General features: G+C 30.7%; 1 protein-coding gene across 1 annotated transcript in view; it reads right to left on the reverse strand.

Moving 5' to 3' along the window:
- Positions 1-9,108, reverse strand: part of LOC115885285 (probable cation-transporting ATPase 13A3) — a 45,168-nt gene extending 36,060 nt beyond the window's left edge. Inside the window, exon 1 of the mRNA XM_030904174.1 lies at positions 8,709-9,108. Coding sequence (XP_030760034.1) covers positions 8,709-8,733 — 25 coding nt within the window. The 5' untranslated portion in view covers positions 8,734-9,108. The remainder of the gene's footprint in view (positions 1-8,708) is intronic.
- Positions 9,109-18,100: the final 8,992 nt, after the last annotated feature.

The raw sequence follows: 18,100 nt of genomic DNA on the forward strand, positions 1-18,100 counted from the left end.
TTTTTTTTTTTGTTGTTTTCGTGGCAAACAATGAGTCATCATTTGGTCACCAGCGACAATTTTAGCGATTTTTAATAGTTTGTGTGTAGTAAACTTTGTATAAACTTTATTACAATGGTGATTAGTTGTTCAGCTTTCAAGTGTAAAAGCAGCAGCGATAAGAAAGAACCAGGAGTTACGTTTCATAGGCAAATAAACAGTCCACTCCAACTTTTTAGCGTTTTCTTATTGAATTCGATAATTATTCTTCAATTTCAATTAACATCTATATGTACTTGATATGTGCTATACGTCGATACTAGTTTTGTATCTTTTGTTAACATTTTAATACGTTTTTTTTGTAATTAATTAGGATGATACACCATAGGCGTAGTCAAAACAATTATCAAAAAATATAAATATTGCTTCAAACAGCTAGGTTAAGAAAAATATGTGCCACGGCACTGTTTGATGGCATCGTCACAATTTGCTCTCGGGTGTTATTTGTCCTTGGATTCTTTAGTCATTGGCTAAAACAAATTTTTTTAAAGTTACATAATTATAGTTTTAGAAGATGTTCATAAAACATTTAATCACTAGTTGATTAAAATGTATACTATTAATATTGTAAATTATATTTTATCCTCTCATAGTATCTGTCTATTTAATTTTTTGATTATGTAACGAGCACTTTGTTTACTCACTTGTTTCGTCGAACTGCTTGAATACATTTTTGCTTTTGATCAAATCGGTGTGAGAAACTATGAAGCTGAGTTTGAATATCCGGGAAAGTTGAGTTATTGATGCCCACTTGCACCGTTTGTATAAACTTTGTTTAAAGACTAAACAGTGATTAATTATATATTATTTCATTATAGTTAATCACTGTTTAGCCTTTAAACAATGTTTATACAAACGGTGCAAGTGGGTATGAATGTTATTGCACCCAACAACGCCCTAATTACGCTCTCCTTTACGCGTTAACATTTTTTTTGTAATTTTATTAACATTTGAAACTGTCAAAACACAACACGACGCCTAGTTCGAATTTCTTTTCACTTATTTTTTACTACCCGAAACAGCGTTACATCACACAAACCTCGTACCTGTTTTATAGTCTCAGTAACTGCACTAGCAAAAAACGAAAATACTGAAATATTATGGCAAAGCCACGATTTCAATATTATTTTAAAGCGATCAACATTACAGCGGCGTGAAATAAATACTGATAATTTCTGATTTCTGCCGTTGAAGCGCTGCGGTCGGAATTGGTTGAAATCAACTGAAAACGCACCAAGCCTATAAAAGTTTGTTAGGTACGCAATTCTAAATAAAACCTTGAATACAATTTTAATTTTGTGAATTATTATGAATGATTTCCATTTTATATGAATGAACGTAGATGATCTCGTGATAATATGTTAAACAATAAACAAACATTTGCTTTCGTAGAGTCTTTCATTAAAATTCACACAAAAACGTCAAATACTGCAACTATTTACCAAACCATAATAATTACAATTTCAAATATTATTCTAGCTAACTATTAAGTAATAGGTATTAAGATAAATTCTAATTAAGTTAAACAACAATTATTGTTATTTAAAAAAACACACACACAATAAAAACAACAATTAATTTTACACAGTGACGCGTGTACATGATTATTTGTTTTTCGTTAAAATTAATTTATATTATATTTTGACAGGTTTATGTGAGACTGTAGGCCTGTCTGTGATATATACCCGTATTATCACGAGCTAATATTAATCATTTACTTTTATATTCCAATTATATCTGGTATTATCTAGATCTTTGCGAAAAATCCAAAATAACCGTCGGTTTATTATAAATAAAAATATAATACCACCTGCCAATTAAACGATAATGTTTTTAATGTCATTTAAACTTATATTTACACTTAAAAAACAATTTTTGTTTTTGCATTTTTATATTTTCTTTTTTTATGAAGTAAGAAGAATTTTTTTACTCAGTAGTTTTATACAGGTACGGATGAAAAGTTACTACTCTTCAAATCAGAGTTAAAAAATATGTAGGTGGCGCCCTCTACAAGTAGGAGTCATATTGACATCAAAATCGAATTTCTCATGTCAAAAAACTCCCAGGCACCAATTTTCATCCAAATATTGATGTTACATACTTCAGAAATTATTTGAAAAAAATCGAAATAAAAATGAAAATTCTACACCCTGTATTTCCGAAACTAAGCATTTTAGGACATATATTTATATGAAGTTTTTTACTTATTTTTATCTGCAGAATATGCTGCCGAAATTTCCGGAATACAGTTCGGACCACCCTGTATATTTATAAAATCTCTTTGTAATTGGGATCATTGTTGTCAATTATTGGCCATTGGGGGTAAGTGTGCTAAATCGTTGTATTTGGGAGGTTATAAGCTTCTAAAAAATGAAATAAAAACACCAGGTCCGTATTTAAAAAATTAAAGTTGATGACGGTATCTCGGAAACGAAATGTCTGATTGAAAATCAAAAAATATCGGCTTGTAGAGAGGAAAAAGTTGTAATGGGAACGTGCATTTTGTATTGTCATATCTTTTTAAATAGATTTATAAAAAATTAATAACGAATTATTAAAAAAATCAATATTTTTTTTTATTCGTCGCCTTCGCCATTTCGTCAAGAAAAAAACTAAAAAATCTATTGGTTTATAATAAATTATAGACAAACAGCTGCTTATATTCTTATATGGCACCACCTGTATACTTGTAAAGAACTATATTATGTATTATAATCTATGTCTCCCTTCTTTATTGTTGGTTTTGATACAAATTCGATATAAATGTATGCCTGTAAAGAAAATGTATACAGGGTTGTTCACCACATACGACACGGAGTATTGTAGCTAAACGATTAGATTTTTACAAATTGTAAGTTTTGGGTTCGTTGAAGGACTATTAGAGCTATAATTTAAAAATATTTTTACAAGATACAGAGTGTCCCAAATAAATAAAAAATATCAAAGTTTTATTTTTTTTAATTGAATCTGATGCTCCTAAAATATACAAGGCGTTCCATTTAAATTAAACAAGTTATTGCCGTTTAAAGCTAGCAATAATTTAAAATAAATTTTTAGACACTCTGTATGAGGTAGTGTTATTTTTATTATTGCAACACAATAACTGATCAATAAATAGACTTCAGTAAATATTTAGTATTCAAAACTTTGATATCCTTGGAAAAATGAAGCCTTAAAATTTTTACTGCAATTTTACAAAATTGAAAATATTTCAAAAACGGTAAGGTTTAAGTGTAATAAACCTTAACCAAATTTACCTTTATTTTAATCGTAGAAACTAAAAATGTAATAATATACAGGGTGTTCCATTTAAAAAAATACAACTTTGATATTTTTTATTTATTTGGGACACTCTGTATCTCTTAAAAATATTTTTAAATTGTAGCTCTAATAGTCCTTCAACGAACCCAAAACTTATAATTTGTAAAAATCTAATCGTTTAGCTACAATACTCCGTGTCGTATGTAGTGAACAACCCTGTATAAATGGAAAATGTATATATGTCGAAAATCGACAACTATGAAACTATTATCTCTTCCCCGACACAAACGGTACATTGTGAGACAGGAAATTGTAGAGAGAAACAAGCCCTATAACATAGGATACAACATTTTAATGATCAGTGCTTTCCATAAAATCAATAAAATGAAAAATATACGAAATAATATACATGTACTGATTTCTTTCGAAAATCGGCAACTATGAAACTATGATCCCTTCCTCATTACAAACGGTACATTGTGAAACAGGAATTGTAGAGAGAAACAAGCCCTATAACATAGGATACAACATTTTAATGAACAGTGCTTTCCATAAAATCAATGAAATGAAAAATATACGAAATAATATACATGTACTGATTTCTTTCGAAAATCGGCAACTATGAAACTATGATCCCTTCCCCGACACAAACGGTACATTGTGAAACAGGAAATTGTAGAGAGAAACAAGCCCTATAACATAGGATACAACATTTTAATGAACAGTGCTTTCCATAAAATCAATGAAATGAAAAATATACGAAATAATATACATGTACTGATTTCTTTCGAAAATCGGCAACTATGAAACTATGATCCCTTCCCCGACACAAACGGTACATTGTGAGACAGGAAATTGTAGAGAGACACAAGCCCCATAACATAGGATACAACATTTTAATGAACAGTGCTTTCCATAAAATCAATAAAATGAAAAATATACGAAATAATATACATGTACTGATTTCTTCGAAAATCGTCAACTATGAAACTATGATCCCTTTCCCTGACACAAACGGTACATTGTGAGTACAGGAAATTGTAGAGAGAAACAAGCCCTATAACATAGGATACAACATTTTAATGAACAGTGCTTTCCATAAAATCAATGAAATGAAAATATAATGAAATAATATACATGTACTGGGATTTCTTTCGAAAATCGGCAACTATGAAACTATGATCCCTTCCCGACACAAACGGTACATTGTGAGACAGGAAATTGTAGAGAGACACAGTCGTGCCCCATAACATAGGATACAACATTTTAATGAATAGTGCTTTCCATAAAATCAATAAAATGAAAAATATACGAAATAATATATATGTACTGATTTCTTTCGAAAATCGTCAACTATGAAACTATGATCCCTTCCCCTGACACACAAACGGTACATTGTGAGACAGGAAATTGTAGAGAGAAACAAGCCCTATAACATAGGATACAAACATTATTTTAATGAACAGTGCTTTCCATAAAATCAATAAAATGAAAAATATACGAAATAATATACATGTACTGATTTCTTTTCGAAAATCGGCAACTATGAAACTATGATCCCTTCCCCGACATAATAAACGGTACATTGTGAAACAGGAAATTGTAGAGAGAAACAAGCCCTATAACATAGGATACAACATTTTAATGAACAGTGCTTTCCATAAAATCAATGAAATGAAAAATATACGAAATAATATACATGTACTGATTTCTTTCGAAAATCGGCAACTATGAAACTATGATCCCTTCCCCGACACAAACGGTACATTGTGAGACAGGAAATTGTAGAGAGACACAAGCCCCATAACATAGGATACAACATTTTAATGAACAGTGCTTTCCATAAAATCAATGAAATGAAAAATATACGAAATAATATACATGTACTGATTTCTTTCGAAAATCGGCAACTATGAAACTATGATCCTCTCCCGACACAACGGTACATTGTGAGACAGGAAATTGTAGAGAGACACAAGCCCCATAACATAGGATACAACATTTTAATGAACAGTGCTTTCCATAAAATCAATGAAACAAAAAAATATACGAAATAATATACATGTACTGATTTCTTTCGAAAATCGACAACTATGAAACTATGATCCCTTCCCCTACACAAACAGTACATTTTGAGACAGGAAATTGTAGAGAGAAACAAGCCCTATAACATAGGATCAACATTTTCATGAACAGTGCTTTCCATAAAATCAATAAAATAGAAAATATACGAAATAATATACATCTACTGATTTCTTTCGAAAATCGACAACTATGAAATTATGATCCCTTCCCCGACACAAACAGTATATTTTGAGACAGGAAATTGTAGAGAGAAACAAGCCCTATAACATAGGATCAACATTTTCATGAACAGTGCTTTCCATAAAATCAATAAAATAGAAAATATACGAAATAATATACATGTACTGATTTCTTTCGAAAATCGACAACTATGAAACTATGATCCCTTCCCCGACACAAACAGTACATTTTGAGACAGGAAATTGTAGAGAGAAACAAGCCCTATAACATAGGATACAACATTTTAATAAACAGTGCTTTCCATAAAATCAATGAAATGAAAAATATACGAATACTATACATGTAATGGGATTTCTTTCTCGAAAATCGGCAACTATGAAACTATGATCCCTTCCCCGACACAAAAGGTACATTGTAAGACAGGAAATTGTAGAGAGAGCCCTATAACATAAGATACAACATTTTAATGAACAGTTTTTTCCATAAAATCAATAAAATAAAAAATATACGAAATAATATACATGTACTGATTTCTTTCGAAAATCGACAACTATGAAACTATGAATCCTTACCGGACACAAACGGTACATTGCGAGACAGGAAATTGTAGAGAGAAACAAGCCCTATAACATAGGTTACAACATTTTAATGAACAGTGTTTTCCATAAAATCAATAAAATGAAAAATATACGAAATAATATACATGTACTGATTTCTTTCGAAAATCGACAACATTGAAACTATGAACCCTTCCCGGACACAAATGGTACATTGTGAAACAGGAAATTGTAGAGAGAAACAAGCCCTATAACATAGGATACAACATTTTAATGAACAGTGCCTTCCATAAAATCAATAAAATGAAAAATATACGAAATAATATACATGTACTGATTTCTTTCGAAAATCGATAACTATGAAACTATGATCCCTTCCCCGACACAACAGCACATGAGACAGGAAATTGTAGAGAGAAACACGCCCTATAATATAGGATACAACATTTTAATGAACAGTGCTTTCCATAAAATCAATGAAATGAAAAATATACGAAATAATATACAAAAACTTGATTTCTTTTTTCGAAAATCGGTAACTATGAAACTATGATCCCTTCCCCGACACAAACGGGTACATTGTGAAACAGGAAATTGTAGAGAGAAACAAGCCCCATAACATAGGATACAACATTTTAATGAACAGTGCTTTCCATAAAATCAATAAAATGAAAAATATATTGAAAATAATATACATGTACTGATTTCTTTCGAAAATCGACAACTATGAAACTATTATTCTTCCCGACACAAACGGTACATTGTGAGACAGGAAATTATAGAGAGAAACAAGCCCTATAACATAGGATACAACATTTTAATGAACAGTACTTTCCATAAAATCAATAAAATGAAAAATATACGAAATAATATACATGTACTGGATTTCTTTTCTAGAAAATCGACAACTATGAAAACTATAAACCCTTCCCGGACACAAACGGTAAATTGTGAGACAGAAAATTGTAGAGAGAAACAACCTCTATAACATAGGATACAATATTTTAATGAAAAGTGCTTTCCATAAAATCAATAAAATGAAAAATATACGAAATAATATACATGTACTGATTTCTTTCGAAAATCGACAACTATGAAACTATAAACCCTTCCCGGACACAAACGGTAAATTGTGAGACAGAAAATTGTAGAGAGAAACAACCCCTATAACATAGGATACAACATTTTAATGAACAGTGCTTTCCATAAAATCAATAAAATGAAAAATATACGAAATAATATACATGTACTGATTTCTTTCGAAAATCGATAACTATATATACTTTTAAATTGTTTTGTTTACTAATTTTCTAAAAGCATAAAAATGGTGGTTATTAAATTGTATTACAAAGTTATTTTAAATGCATAATAAAAATAATATTACGTATGTGACGATGAAGCTATAAAATTACCTATGTCAATGAAAACTTAGGTACTTAATATATTAATGCTACTAGTTACGAACAACCTTCAAAAAAATTACAGTTATTAATAACAAATAATGTGCCATAAATTATTTTTTTATCGTAGCTAGTTTACATTTTTAAATATACTGACATGAATCTTTTATTCTATTTTATTTGAAAAACATGGGTTTAAAAAATCTGGTTTCTTGCAAAACTGAAGTACTTAAGCTATTAATTCATTACATATTCTAAATCTACATAAAATTTGCTACAAATACTGAAATTTTCATAATTTTACAACCATGTTTACTATTTTTCTAAGAGTCTTGAAAACTGGTAAAAAATAGCCAAAAATGGTCAACTTTTTTACCTTTGTTTTCATACATACTCATGAAATTTTTTGATTTTGGTCAGGTCACCACCATTTTGAACTAAACTGTTATTTACTATTTAAAAAGCGTAGAACACGAAAATATATGCCATTTTGGCCTGGCGAGTTCAGTACGACCTGTAGAAGGCCTGTAGGTAAGATTTTAGTTACCTTGAAAAATCGTTCGAAAACAAGGGTTCGAAAAATCGAGTTTCTTGCAAAACTGAAATTCTTAAGCTATTAAATTATTATATATTCTAAATCTACATAAAATTTCCTACAAACTCAGAAATTTTCAAAATTTTACTACCATGATTACTAATTTTCTAAGAGACTTCAAAACTGGTAAAAAAATCGCCAAAAATGGTCAATTTTTCGACTTTTTTCCGAAAATTACTGTTATTTATTCTTAAAAGACGTAAAATTCGAAAATGTAGACTATTTTAGTCTCACTAGTTCAGTGTGACTTGTAGGAAGCATTTTAGCTACCAAAAAAACTAATTCAAAAACAAGGCGTTGAAAAATCCAGTTTCTAACAACACCAAAACTAAACATTTTTGTATCTTTTCTTATCTTTTCTTACAAGAGGGATATTGGAACACCTTGTATATTTTATTGAAACAGGACATAAAAATTTTAATAAACAAAGTCTTGATAAAAGAAATACATATCAAACTGTAATATAAAATTGTATTTTCTGTGTATACTTTTAGATAGATAAATATCTTATACAAACAATTATTAAAATTACTATGATGTAACTTTAGAGAAATAGAACGTATCATTATAATAGATAGAAGTGGTACTTACCCTGTTTCATAAAATTCTTGGTCATACCGTAAACGAAGAATGATGTTATTGGTGAATTTTTCAAAAGGAATTCACTCACTATCAATTCGGGTTTTTCCGAAAACTTGTCACAACCGGGACCAAATTCACTTTCACTTATATAGCAATAAACAATATATGCAATGGATATAAATGTTTAGTATATGTTGGCCAGTTGATGAATGAGAATCAACCTGGCAGTTTAGCAGCTTATGAAAATGTTTCGCCAACTAGCAAATGTTTAATTTTTAATTAGAACGTAATAGTTTGTAGGTCTTATTAAAATGAATCGGTATACCGGTGGGATAACATATACAGACTGTCTCTGCTGACATCTCTACAATTTTGTTTCTTCTAAATACTTCATTTATTAGAATATTTTATTTTATCTTTACTTGCCGATGCATTTGGGTGTTTTGAAATACATCTAATTAAAAAGACAGTGTCTCTGTTGTCTGGCTTTTTCATATCTTTTGATAATCTAACAAAACCTAATAAAACATTTTATATTGCACAAAAGGTGTTTGTTTTTTTAATTGTTTTAACACATCTTTCCAATAAAATCGAGTTAAAATGACTTTGCATTAAACTGTTTTAACTTATCTGGTAGTTTTGAAATTGCAATTTTTTCTTTTCGCATTATATTATTGTATACGATATAGCAGAGTTCATAAAACATTATTTCATTAGATAATTTTTTATGTATTTATGCTTTAAAAAAATGGAAATTGAAAATCAAGCATTTCCGCAGGAAATTCTTTATTTTCCTGAGTTTGTAACCGCTTCTAAAAAGCAAAAATATATTTATTTTTTATATAACTGATTTCAGCTATTCTAAAGTCTATTAAATTTCCTCAGAAAATGGATACAGTTTATTTCCGCAGGAAAATTTGTATTTTCCTCAATTCGGGAATGCTTCTAAAAGGCAAAAATATATTTATTTTTTATATAACTGATTTCAACTATTCATTTACCTGTGATTTTGTAAAAATATTATTAGATTTATTATTAGATTGGTTAGCATTTTTTTAGCAAAAACTTTTAAATGATTTTTTTTTGGTTCAAAAGTAATAAAAAGATAATTTTTTATGTATTTATGCTTTAAAAAAATGGAAATTGAAAATCAAGCATTTCCGCAGGAAATTTTTTATTTTCCTGAGTTTGTAACGGCTTCTAAAAAGCAAAAATATATTTATTTTTTATATAACTGATTTCAGCTATTCTAAAGTCTATTAAATTTCCTCAGAAAATGGATACAGTTTATTTCCGCAGGAAAATTTTTATTTTCCTCAATTCGTGAATGCTTCTAAAAGGCAAAAATATATTTATTTTTTATATAACTGATTTCAACTATTCATTTACCTGTGATTTTGTAAAAATATTATTAGATTTATTATTAGATTGGTTAGCATTTTAGACACTTTTAAATGATTTTTGTTTTTGGTTCAAAACTAATGAAAAGATAATTTTTTATGTATTTATGCTTACAAAAATGGAAAATGAAAATCAAGCATTTCCGCAGAAAATTTTTTATTTTCCTGAGTTTGTAAACGCTTCTAAAAGGCAAAAATATATTTATTTTTTATATAACTGATTTCAGCTATTCTAAAGTCTAATAAATTTCCTTAGAAAATGAAAACAGCTTATTTCCGCAGGAAAATTTTTGAGTTTATATGTTCAGAAAAATATTAAAAAAACGCAAAATGTATTTTTTATAGCAGATTTCAGTTATTCTAAAGTGTGAAATTTGGAAATTACGCATTTCCGCAGGAAAATTTGTGCTTTCCGTGGTTCACAGTAGCTTTTTAAAGACAAATTTGTTTTTTCTAATAACTGATCTCAGCTAAACGAAAGTTGACCCCAAGTATTTACTTGATACGTTTTGACTGAACAGCTAAAACGTTAGGTGTCGACTGACCTTTAACTTTAATAGTTAATTTTTCTTTTTATAGATATTCCAAAACAGGACGATGACCTTATTTTTTTTAACGGAGACTGCTTTATACATATTAATCTATTGTTTATCAAGTATACTAATAAATAAAAGACAATTAAATGGTTATGCAAGAATTAAAATACATATGCGGAGACATTATTAAGGAGACTGTGATGAAAAACGAGCGTTATAGAAACCATAAATTATTTGCTATTGTATTGGGAAATACATGATGCGAATTTCCTAATATCATGGGCCCATCTTAGGTTTGCTGTTCATCTAGGTCTCTTAATTCCTTGTGTACCATGCTGTCATTTTTGTGGTCCATCTGTTATCCGTTCTTCTTGCTAGGTGTACACTTTTTGAGCCACCTTATAGAAGTTAAAACATTTTCCTGAAATACATCGTCGTACATCGTAGTAGAACCATTGTAGAATGTTTAGGAGGGGAGTTAATTACCGCGACCTTATAGATCTATTGTGTGTTCCCCTTTCTTGCCCTGAGACTGTATGATGAGTTATAACTCGTTATAACTCATCATACAGTCTCAGGGCTTTAGCAAAAGCCAGTATCTGAGACGGCTCCACAGAGGCCAGCTCTCCATCCTCGACACCAGACGTACCAAAGTTCATTTCACGAAAGGTCGTCGTCTCGGCGCGCTCAGTGATAAGGTGTTCTGGTGTTTCCCCATTTTCCCCACAGAATCTGCATTCGCCGTTGTGTCTCAGCTTCAGCCTACTGAGGTGTTCGTTGAGGAAACAGTGTCCTGTTAGAAACCCTGTGACAATCCGAAGATTGTTTTTACTTAAATCAAGGAAAACCTTTGATTTTTCTCGGTCGTAAGTTCTGAGGAACTTTTTCTCGAGTGTCTTAGACCGTTGGAGGACACCCATTCCAAGTTACGGATGGAGTCTTCCAGATTCTTCAGTTCCGCTTTCAGTTCGTTCCCGTTTGGAAAACAGAACGGTTCTGGTCCAGTTAGTGGAGTGCTCGCTTCTTTCCCAGCTAGATCATTTGCTTTTTCGTTGCCTTCTATCCCTTGGTGAGCAGGCACCCAGAGTAGGAAGACTTTATTTTCTTTGCCTAATTTGTTGAGCTTCTCTAGGCATTCTCTGACCAACTTCGAATTGATGGTTACTGAGTTGATCGCGTTAAGTGCTGCTTGACTATATTGGATAGGATGGCAATTTCCTGTTTTCGATAGTTCCTATCTAAGATAAATTGTACGCATCTTTCGATATCGTAAATTTCTGCCTGAAGGATACTGGGGTAGGTGCCCATTGGTTCGGAGTATTTGGTTTTCGGCCCAAATACTCCTATCCCTGTCCCTGCTTTGATTTTGGAAGCATCAGTATACCACGTGATGGTCTTTTATATGCTGAGTAAGCGTTTCTTTCTTCCCAATCCTTTATATTACTCAATACTACAGTGAGGTGTTTCTCAAAGTTGTAAATTCTTGATATGTCATCCACTGGGAGTTGAAGAAGTGGAATTTTCTTTTTGAGGGTGTTCCAAGCCCCTGACCTAAAAATTCTCCCAATACTGTTTCCGTCAATGACCATTCTAATCATTGTCGCATTGGCTAACTACCGACGACAATATGCGGTGGTGTTAGGTCTAGAATGACCTCCATTGCTGCTGTTGGACATGTTCTCATGGCACCTGTGATGCAGATACATGCCAGTCTCTGTACTTTGCACAGGTTTTGCCTTGCTCTACGTTACTCTAGTTTTCTATAGCAAGCAACTGCTCCATAAGTAATCATGGGTCTTACTATCATGGTATACATCCAGCGCAAAATGTTGGGGGCGCAGCCCCACCTATTTCCCGCCAGTCTTCTGCATATCATGAGAGCCTTTGTGGCTTTGCTGGTAAATCGTCGTACATACTTTAGGTTTGCTTTTTTTTCTTGGTTTTTGCTTGTATACTTTATTCTAGGAGCTACAGATTCCCGACGCACTATTGCCGGACCCTGTATATGCTAATCTTTTTATTTTACGTGGTTTTAATTTTTCTACGAAGTAAGGAATAAAAAAGACCCAGGAAAGTATAAAAATAATTATTTTATAATTTTTAAATAATATATTACAATTGTCTTAAATTATAGTGCTTAGGGTATCTAACAATAATTAAATTTTAGTCTTATCATTCATTATATGTTTATAATTATATAAATAATACAGTTATACAGCCGGTTTCCGCTCAGATCATATATTATTAGTGTAATAAAGTATTATGGTATAGCGGATGTAAATAAAATATAAATCCTTTATGTTTGAGTTATATTTAGATACTCAAATTTATAACTCTTCATCTTTTTATCATCAAGTAGTGTGTAAATAATACTTTCTTACTTTAAGAACAATCTCTGGATTGTCACGGGGTTAACAGGACACTGTCTCCTCAACAAACACCTCAGTAGATTGAAGTTAATAGTCTTGCTATTACCACAAATTACCTATAACAGATGCGAAAGAAAGCGACTGCATCGGAAACCGCTCGGCAAACCCGACACGCCTATTGAGTGGTGTAAATACACCAGTCGTTTAGTCCGGAAACCTATGCTGTGTCGTATTCGCTTGCTGGAATGACATAGTGCGTGGTTATATGTTTCTTTAAAAACGCGTGTAGGATTTTTTGTTGAAATTTTGAATTGTTATTTCTAAGTTTTGGTAATTTGTATATCTTATTTAAAATGGGATGCAAATGTGTTTATTTATAAGGAAAAAAAAGATATTTATAGTATAAAAAATTCATTTATTTAACAAAATTTAATTAAAAATGTGACAAAACAGTTACCTTTCTATTGGTTCTATCGGACTTTTTTCGACTATATAAATCTTTATTTGTAAACCTTAATACATCAAATATTTTCAATCTAATAAATCATTTAATGATGTAAATAATAGGAAATTTCTCACATGGGTGGTCAAATTTTATAGTTTTCATTATATCAAACAGCCTCTGAGAAATGTTTTCAATTCAAAATGCCTTTAATTATGTTTGACTACATCATTAAAAAGGGTCTTCAAATACATCAATGTGATATTTGTCTAAAATTTGCAAAAGAATCCGAATCTCTGGATAACTCGAAATTATTTACCCATTTAAAAGCCTTTGATCATGAAAGTGGAAAAATTTGTTCATTTTTTTTTGACGGGCTGGAAAAATTATTTATATTAAATTTTGATGAGTTTTGCACTGAATAAAACATTCAGAGGCTGTTTGATATAATGAAAACTATAGAATTTGACCACCCATGTGAGAAATTTCCTCTTATTTACATCATTAAATTATTTATTAGATTGAAAATATTTTATGCATTAAAGTTAGTACAAAAAATAAAGATTTATACAGTCGAAAAAAGTCCGATAGAACCAATAGAAATGTAACTATTTTGTCACGTCTTTAATTAAATTTTGTTAAATAAATTATTTTTTAAACTATAAATATCTTTTTTTTTCCTAATCTCCTACGAGCTGATATAATATGACGAGCAATCTATTAAATTACTGTGAGATTATACAGAAAAGTCCACAGACTTCGAGACATAGGAAAATCAAGTCCAGTTAGCGTGTGTCCAAATTTTGACAAGTTTTCAAAAATTACAGTTTTGTTTAGACTGACATTTAATTTCGCCTGACTTCTCGGTGAATGATTTTATGGGAGTACATACAATCTAAAATTTACGGCCATGAAGAAATTAAAAACTTGGAGCAGTTAAGACAGAAAATATTTAATGCCTTTGACACTGTCACCCCTGATATGTTATCCAATGTGTGGAGGGGATTTTATGATCATTTGGGTTATTGTTTAATGCAAGAGGGAGGCACTTTTGAACAATTTTTGTAATTTTTTAAATTTCATTATCCTGTTTTTTTACCGTTTACCCATTACCTACCTTGACGGACATGGGAAAACGGAGGTCCTTTTCAGGACCGCAAATATTCTGATTGAGAAAATTGGTAACTTTTTTTTGGATTAAAAAACAAAAGTTGTTAATATAATATCAATTTAAAAGGGTTTTAGTAGTTTTAGTACACACTATGATATAAAATTTATTATTATTATAATGTACATTATTAATACTATTGTTCATTCGAAATGGCATTAAGGCCCAATTGCAACAATGATTTAAATATTTCTTAAAGATAAGTAGAGCTTAGAATGAGCTGTATTTATATTTACTTTAATATTTAAACCTTAAATGATGACACCTTAAATGAGGGAATTTGACTGATACAATTTTTGAATTTGAATTGTTTTTAATGATACTAACAATTTTAGTTCAATTTTTAATAAAATTTATTTAATATTAATAGAAATCCAAGAGATTTGAAACCTCTTTTAGCGATTTATAACATTCTCAAATGAATTACAGGTGCCCTTATTTTCTATGAAAATCACATTACAGTTTTTTCATAGTCGCTGCAGTTGCTATAGCTATAAAAATAATTTTTTAAGGTGTGAAATTATGAGACACGCTAAATGGACTTTGATTTTTCGTATGTCTCGAAGTCTGTGGACCTTTTGTATGGCCTCGATAACATATTGGTGCAGATTATTTTCACCCAAACAAATAATAACCCAAACTATACATTGATGCGGATTGTCTATGACCTCTTTCTGAAGGTCACAGAAACCTGAACGCGTAATTCGGTGTTCTTTCGCATCTGTTGTTAATTTGTGATCTTGCTATTATGCTATACTGTTCGGGTCGCTCTTAGGAAATCTAAGGGTGATAGTACTCCTAAAAATAATAAAAAAAAGTTCCTATAACTATAGGGGGAAAATGCATATTAAGGGGCATTGAAAGATGATTTTAAAATTGTAGGCTTAAAGAACGAGATAAAATTTCGAAAAAAAATCCTCTGCCATAAATTTTGACCCTAAATCAAATGGTGATGCTGAAAAATTATTCGGAAAAGCGGAAAGGGTAGTTTCTGCAAGGGTAGGGGTTGTTTCGTGAATAACTTTTTTGAGGTTATTTTTTTTGCAACGTGAGTTCATTTTTTGAAAACTACATGCTTTTTCCTACAAAAAAGATACTCTTGTTGCACATCGCCCAGAGCGATGGTTTTCGAGAAAATTGAAGGCAAAGGGTTTGCTATGACGGGTTGCTAACTGGTTAATCAATATGAACTTATGAATGTTATGGCGGTTCAAAAGTAACCAAGTAGTTATTAAATAATTAATTGGAAAATCAAAATTTCATGATTTTTAAAACATCTTATTTGCTTTAAAAACGAAATAATCTTTTTTGGTTTTAAAAAATTTGGTTTTCTCAGTGCCGATTAATACTGAAGAGCAACTACGGCAACGCATTATCGACTGTTCCAATCAAATTCGGACAGCAACAAAGACATTCCACAGGGTACGTAGACCGTGGAGAAGAAGATCAGATGTCTACATTGAAATGAATGGTGGTCACTTTGAACGTTTACTATGAATGGATTAAGGAATGCATTATTTTAATAAGGAATTTTGGTAATTGGATTATTTCGTTTTTTAAAGCAATAAGATGTTTTAAAAATCATGAAATTTTAATTTTTCAATTAATTATTTAATAACTACTTGGTTACTTTTGAACCGCCGCGCCGCACAGTGTAACGAAAACTAAAATAGTGGGACATTGGCATTTTTCTTCAGTTATCACCATAGACTTAAAATAAAATATAGACTGAGCATCTCATTCATAAATAGCTGGAACATGCGGTCAGACAATGTCTTGTTATTGTTGTGTTATTGTTTTAGATTATAACGAGTGCGACACGAGCGACAGATAAGTTGTCTCTGTCGTAACGGTCGTTCCCTGACGACTCTGCCGAGAAACACAACACTGTCTTTCGTTTCTCAAGTACACCTGAACTCTCCGTATCATAGCCGGGTAATTTTTTTATTTTAATGAAGCTATAATTAAATTAAAAATATATCGTATTTAAACTTTTTTATATTTTATTAAGATTTAGGACAGGTTTTTTAAATAAAAGTTTAGAAAAAACGTCTTAGAGTCCAAAAAGGATAAAAATAATAAAATACACGTTATAGAAGAAATTTTATAGTCGAAATTACGTAATTTTTGAAATTAATTAAAAATTATTAATTTTAGTCAAACATTTACAACCCCTAATATTAATCAAAACAGGATCTATTCCACAGATATAATAGAATCGGCGACAGGGAGAGAAAAAAAATATAATTGTTGTAATTTTTTTTCTGGTTAAGTGATGTCTTATTATGTAAATTAGAGAAAACATATATCTGTTCGATTAAAGCAAGGAAGGTGATAGGAAGTGGATAAAATGAAAACTACATTTATTTAACTCGGTACTGTCTTTATTATACCGGGTGCGTCCCAAAAGTGGCTCATCCCCATAATTCTTTATATTTTAAAATAAAAAAACAAGATTTAGTATGTTAGTATATGACATAAATTAGGATTGATTGACGCATTCAATTGTTTTTGGTCACTTCCTGTTTCACCGGAAATGACTATAACTTTTAATTTTTAAACGGCACCCTCGATATATTTTTACTTTATTCGATAGAAAATGACACTCTGAATAGACTGACATATCATATGTCAACTTTTGACATTTTCGCATATGGTTTAATTGTAATTGTAACACGCGGTTCATAACGACAATTTGACTCGAAATACCAAGCGTGTGGTATCAATATTGTTAGATTTATTTATCACGAGACCATTTTTAAGTAGGTAAATGCGGCATGGTTTGAAATTGATACGATGTGTTATTGTTTATAAAAAGTGATTAGGTCCGTCTGGCGACGTTTACGAGTATTGATGAGGAAGGCATATTTTTGGTGGGAAAAGGAGTCTGAGTCAGTCAGGTTACAGACCTGAAACTGGAGCCTCCTTATTTTGGTTCCTCCACGCGAAAAATCTAACAATATATTCATAAAAAAATGCTTTTTTCAAATATGCTAATGAGTCACCCTTGTTCCATTTGTAAAAAATTGACATATGTATGATTAAAAATACGCGATTTGTACATCTTTTAACCGGCCTAGACAAGACACGAAACCTATTAGACGATCAAAACTATTTTTCCAAGGCTCCTTGATTAAAACTTAGTGTTTTTAACAACACCATGGCACTCTGGATTGAAATTTAAAATACGATTTGTTTTTAAGCGACAATGTCAAAAGTTGACATATGATATGTCATTCTATTCAGAGTGTCATTTTTTATCGAATAAAGAGCAATATACCGAGGTTGCCTTTAAAAATAAAAAGATGTAATCATTTCGGTGAAACAGGAAGAGACCAAAAACAACTGAATACATCAATAAATCCTAATTTATGTCATATACCTATAACATACAAATCTGTTTTTTTTATCTGAAAAAATAAAAAAGTTATAGGGGGTGAGCCACTTTTGAGACGACCCGGTATATTAAAAAATATTGTTTCATAA

This window comes from Sitophilus oryzae, unplaced genomic scaffold (genome assembly GCF_002938485.1).
Source record: "Sitophilus oryzae breed Bouriz unplaced genomic scaffold, Soryzae_2.0 scaffold_1002_pilon_pilon, whole genome shotgun sequence".
NCBI lineage: Eukaryota > Metazoa > Arthropoda > Insecta > Coleoptera > Curculionidae > Sitophilus > Sitophilus oryzae.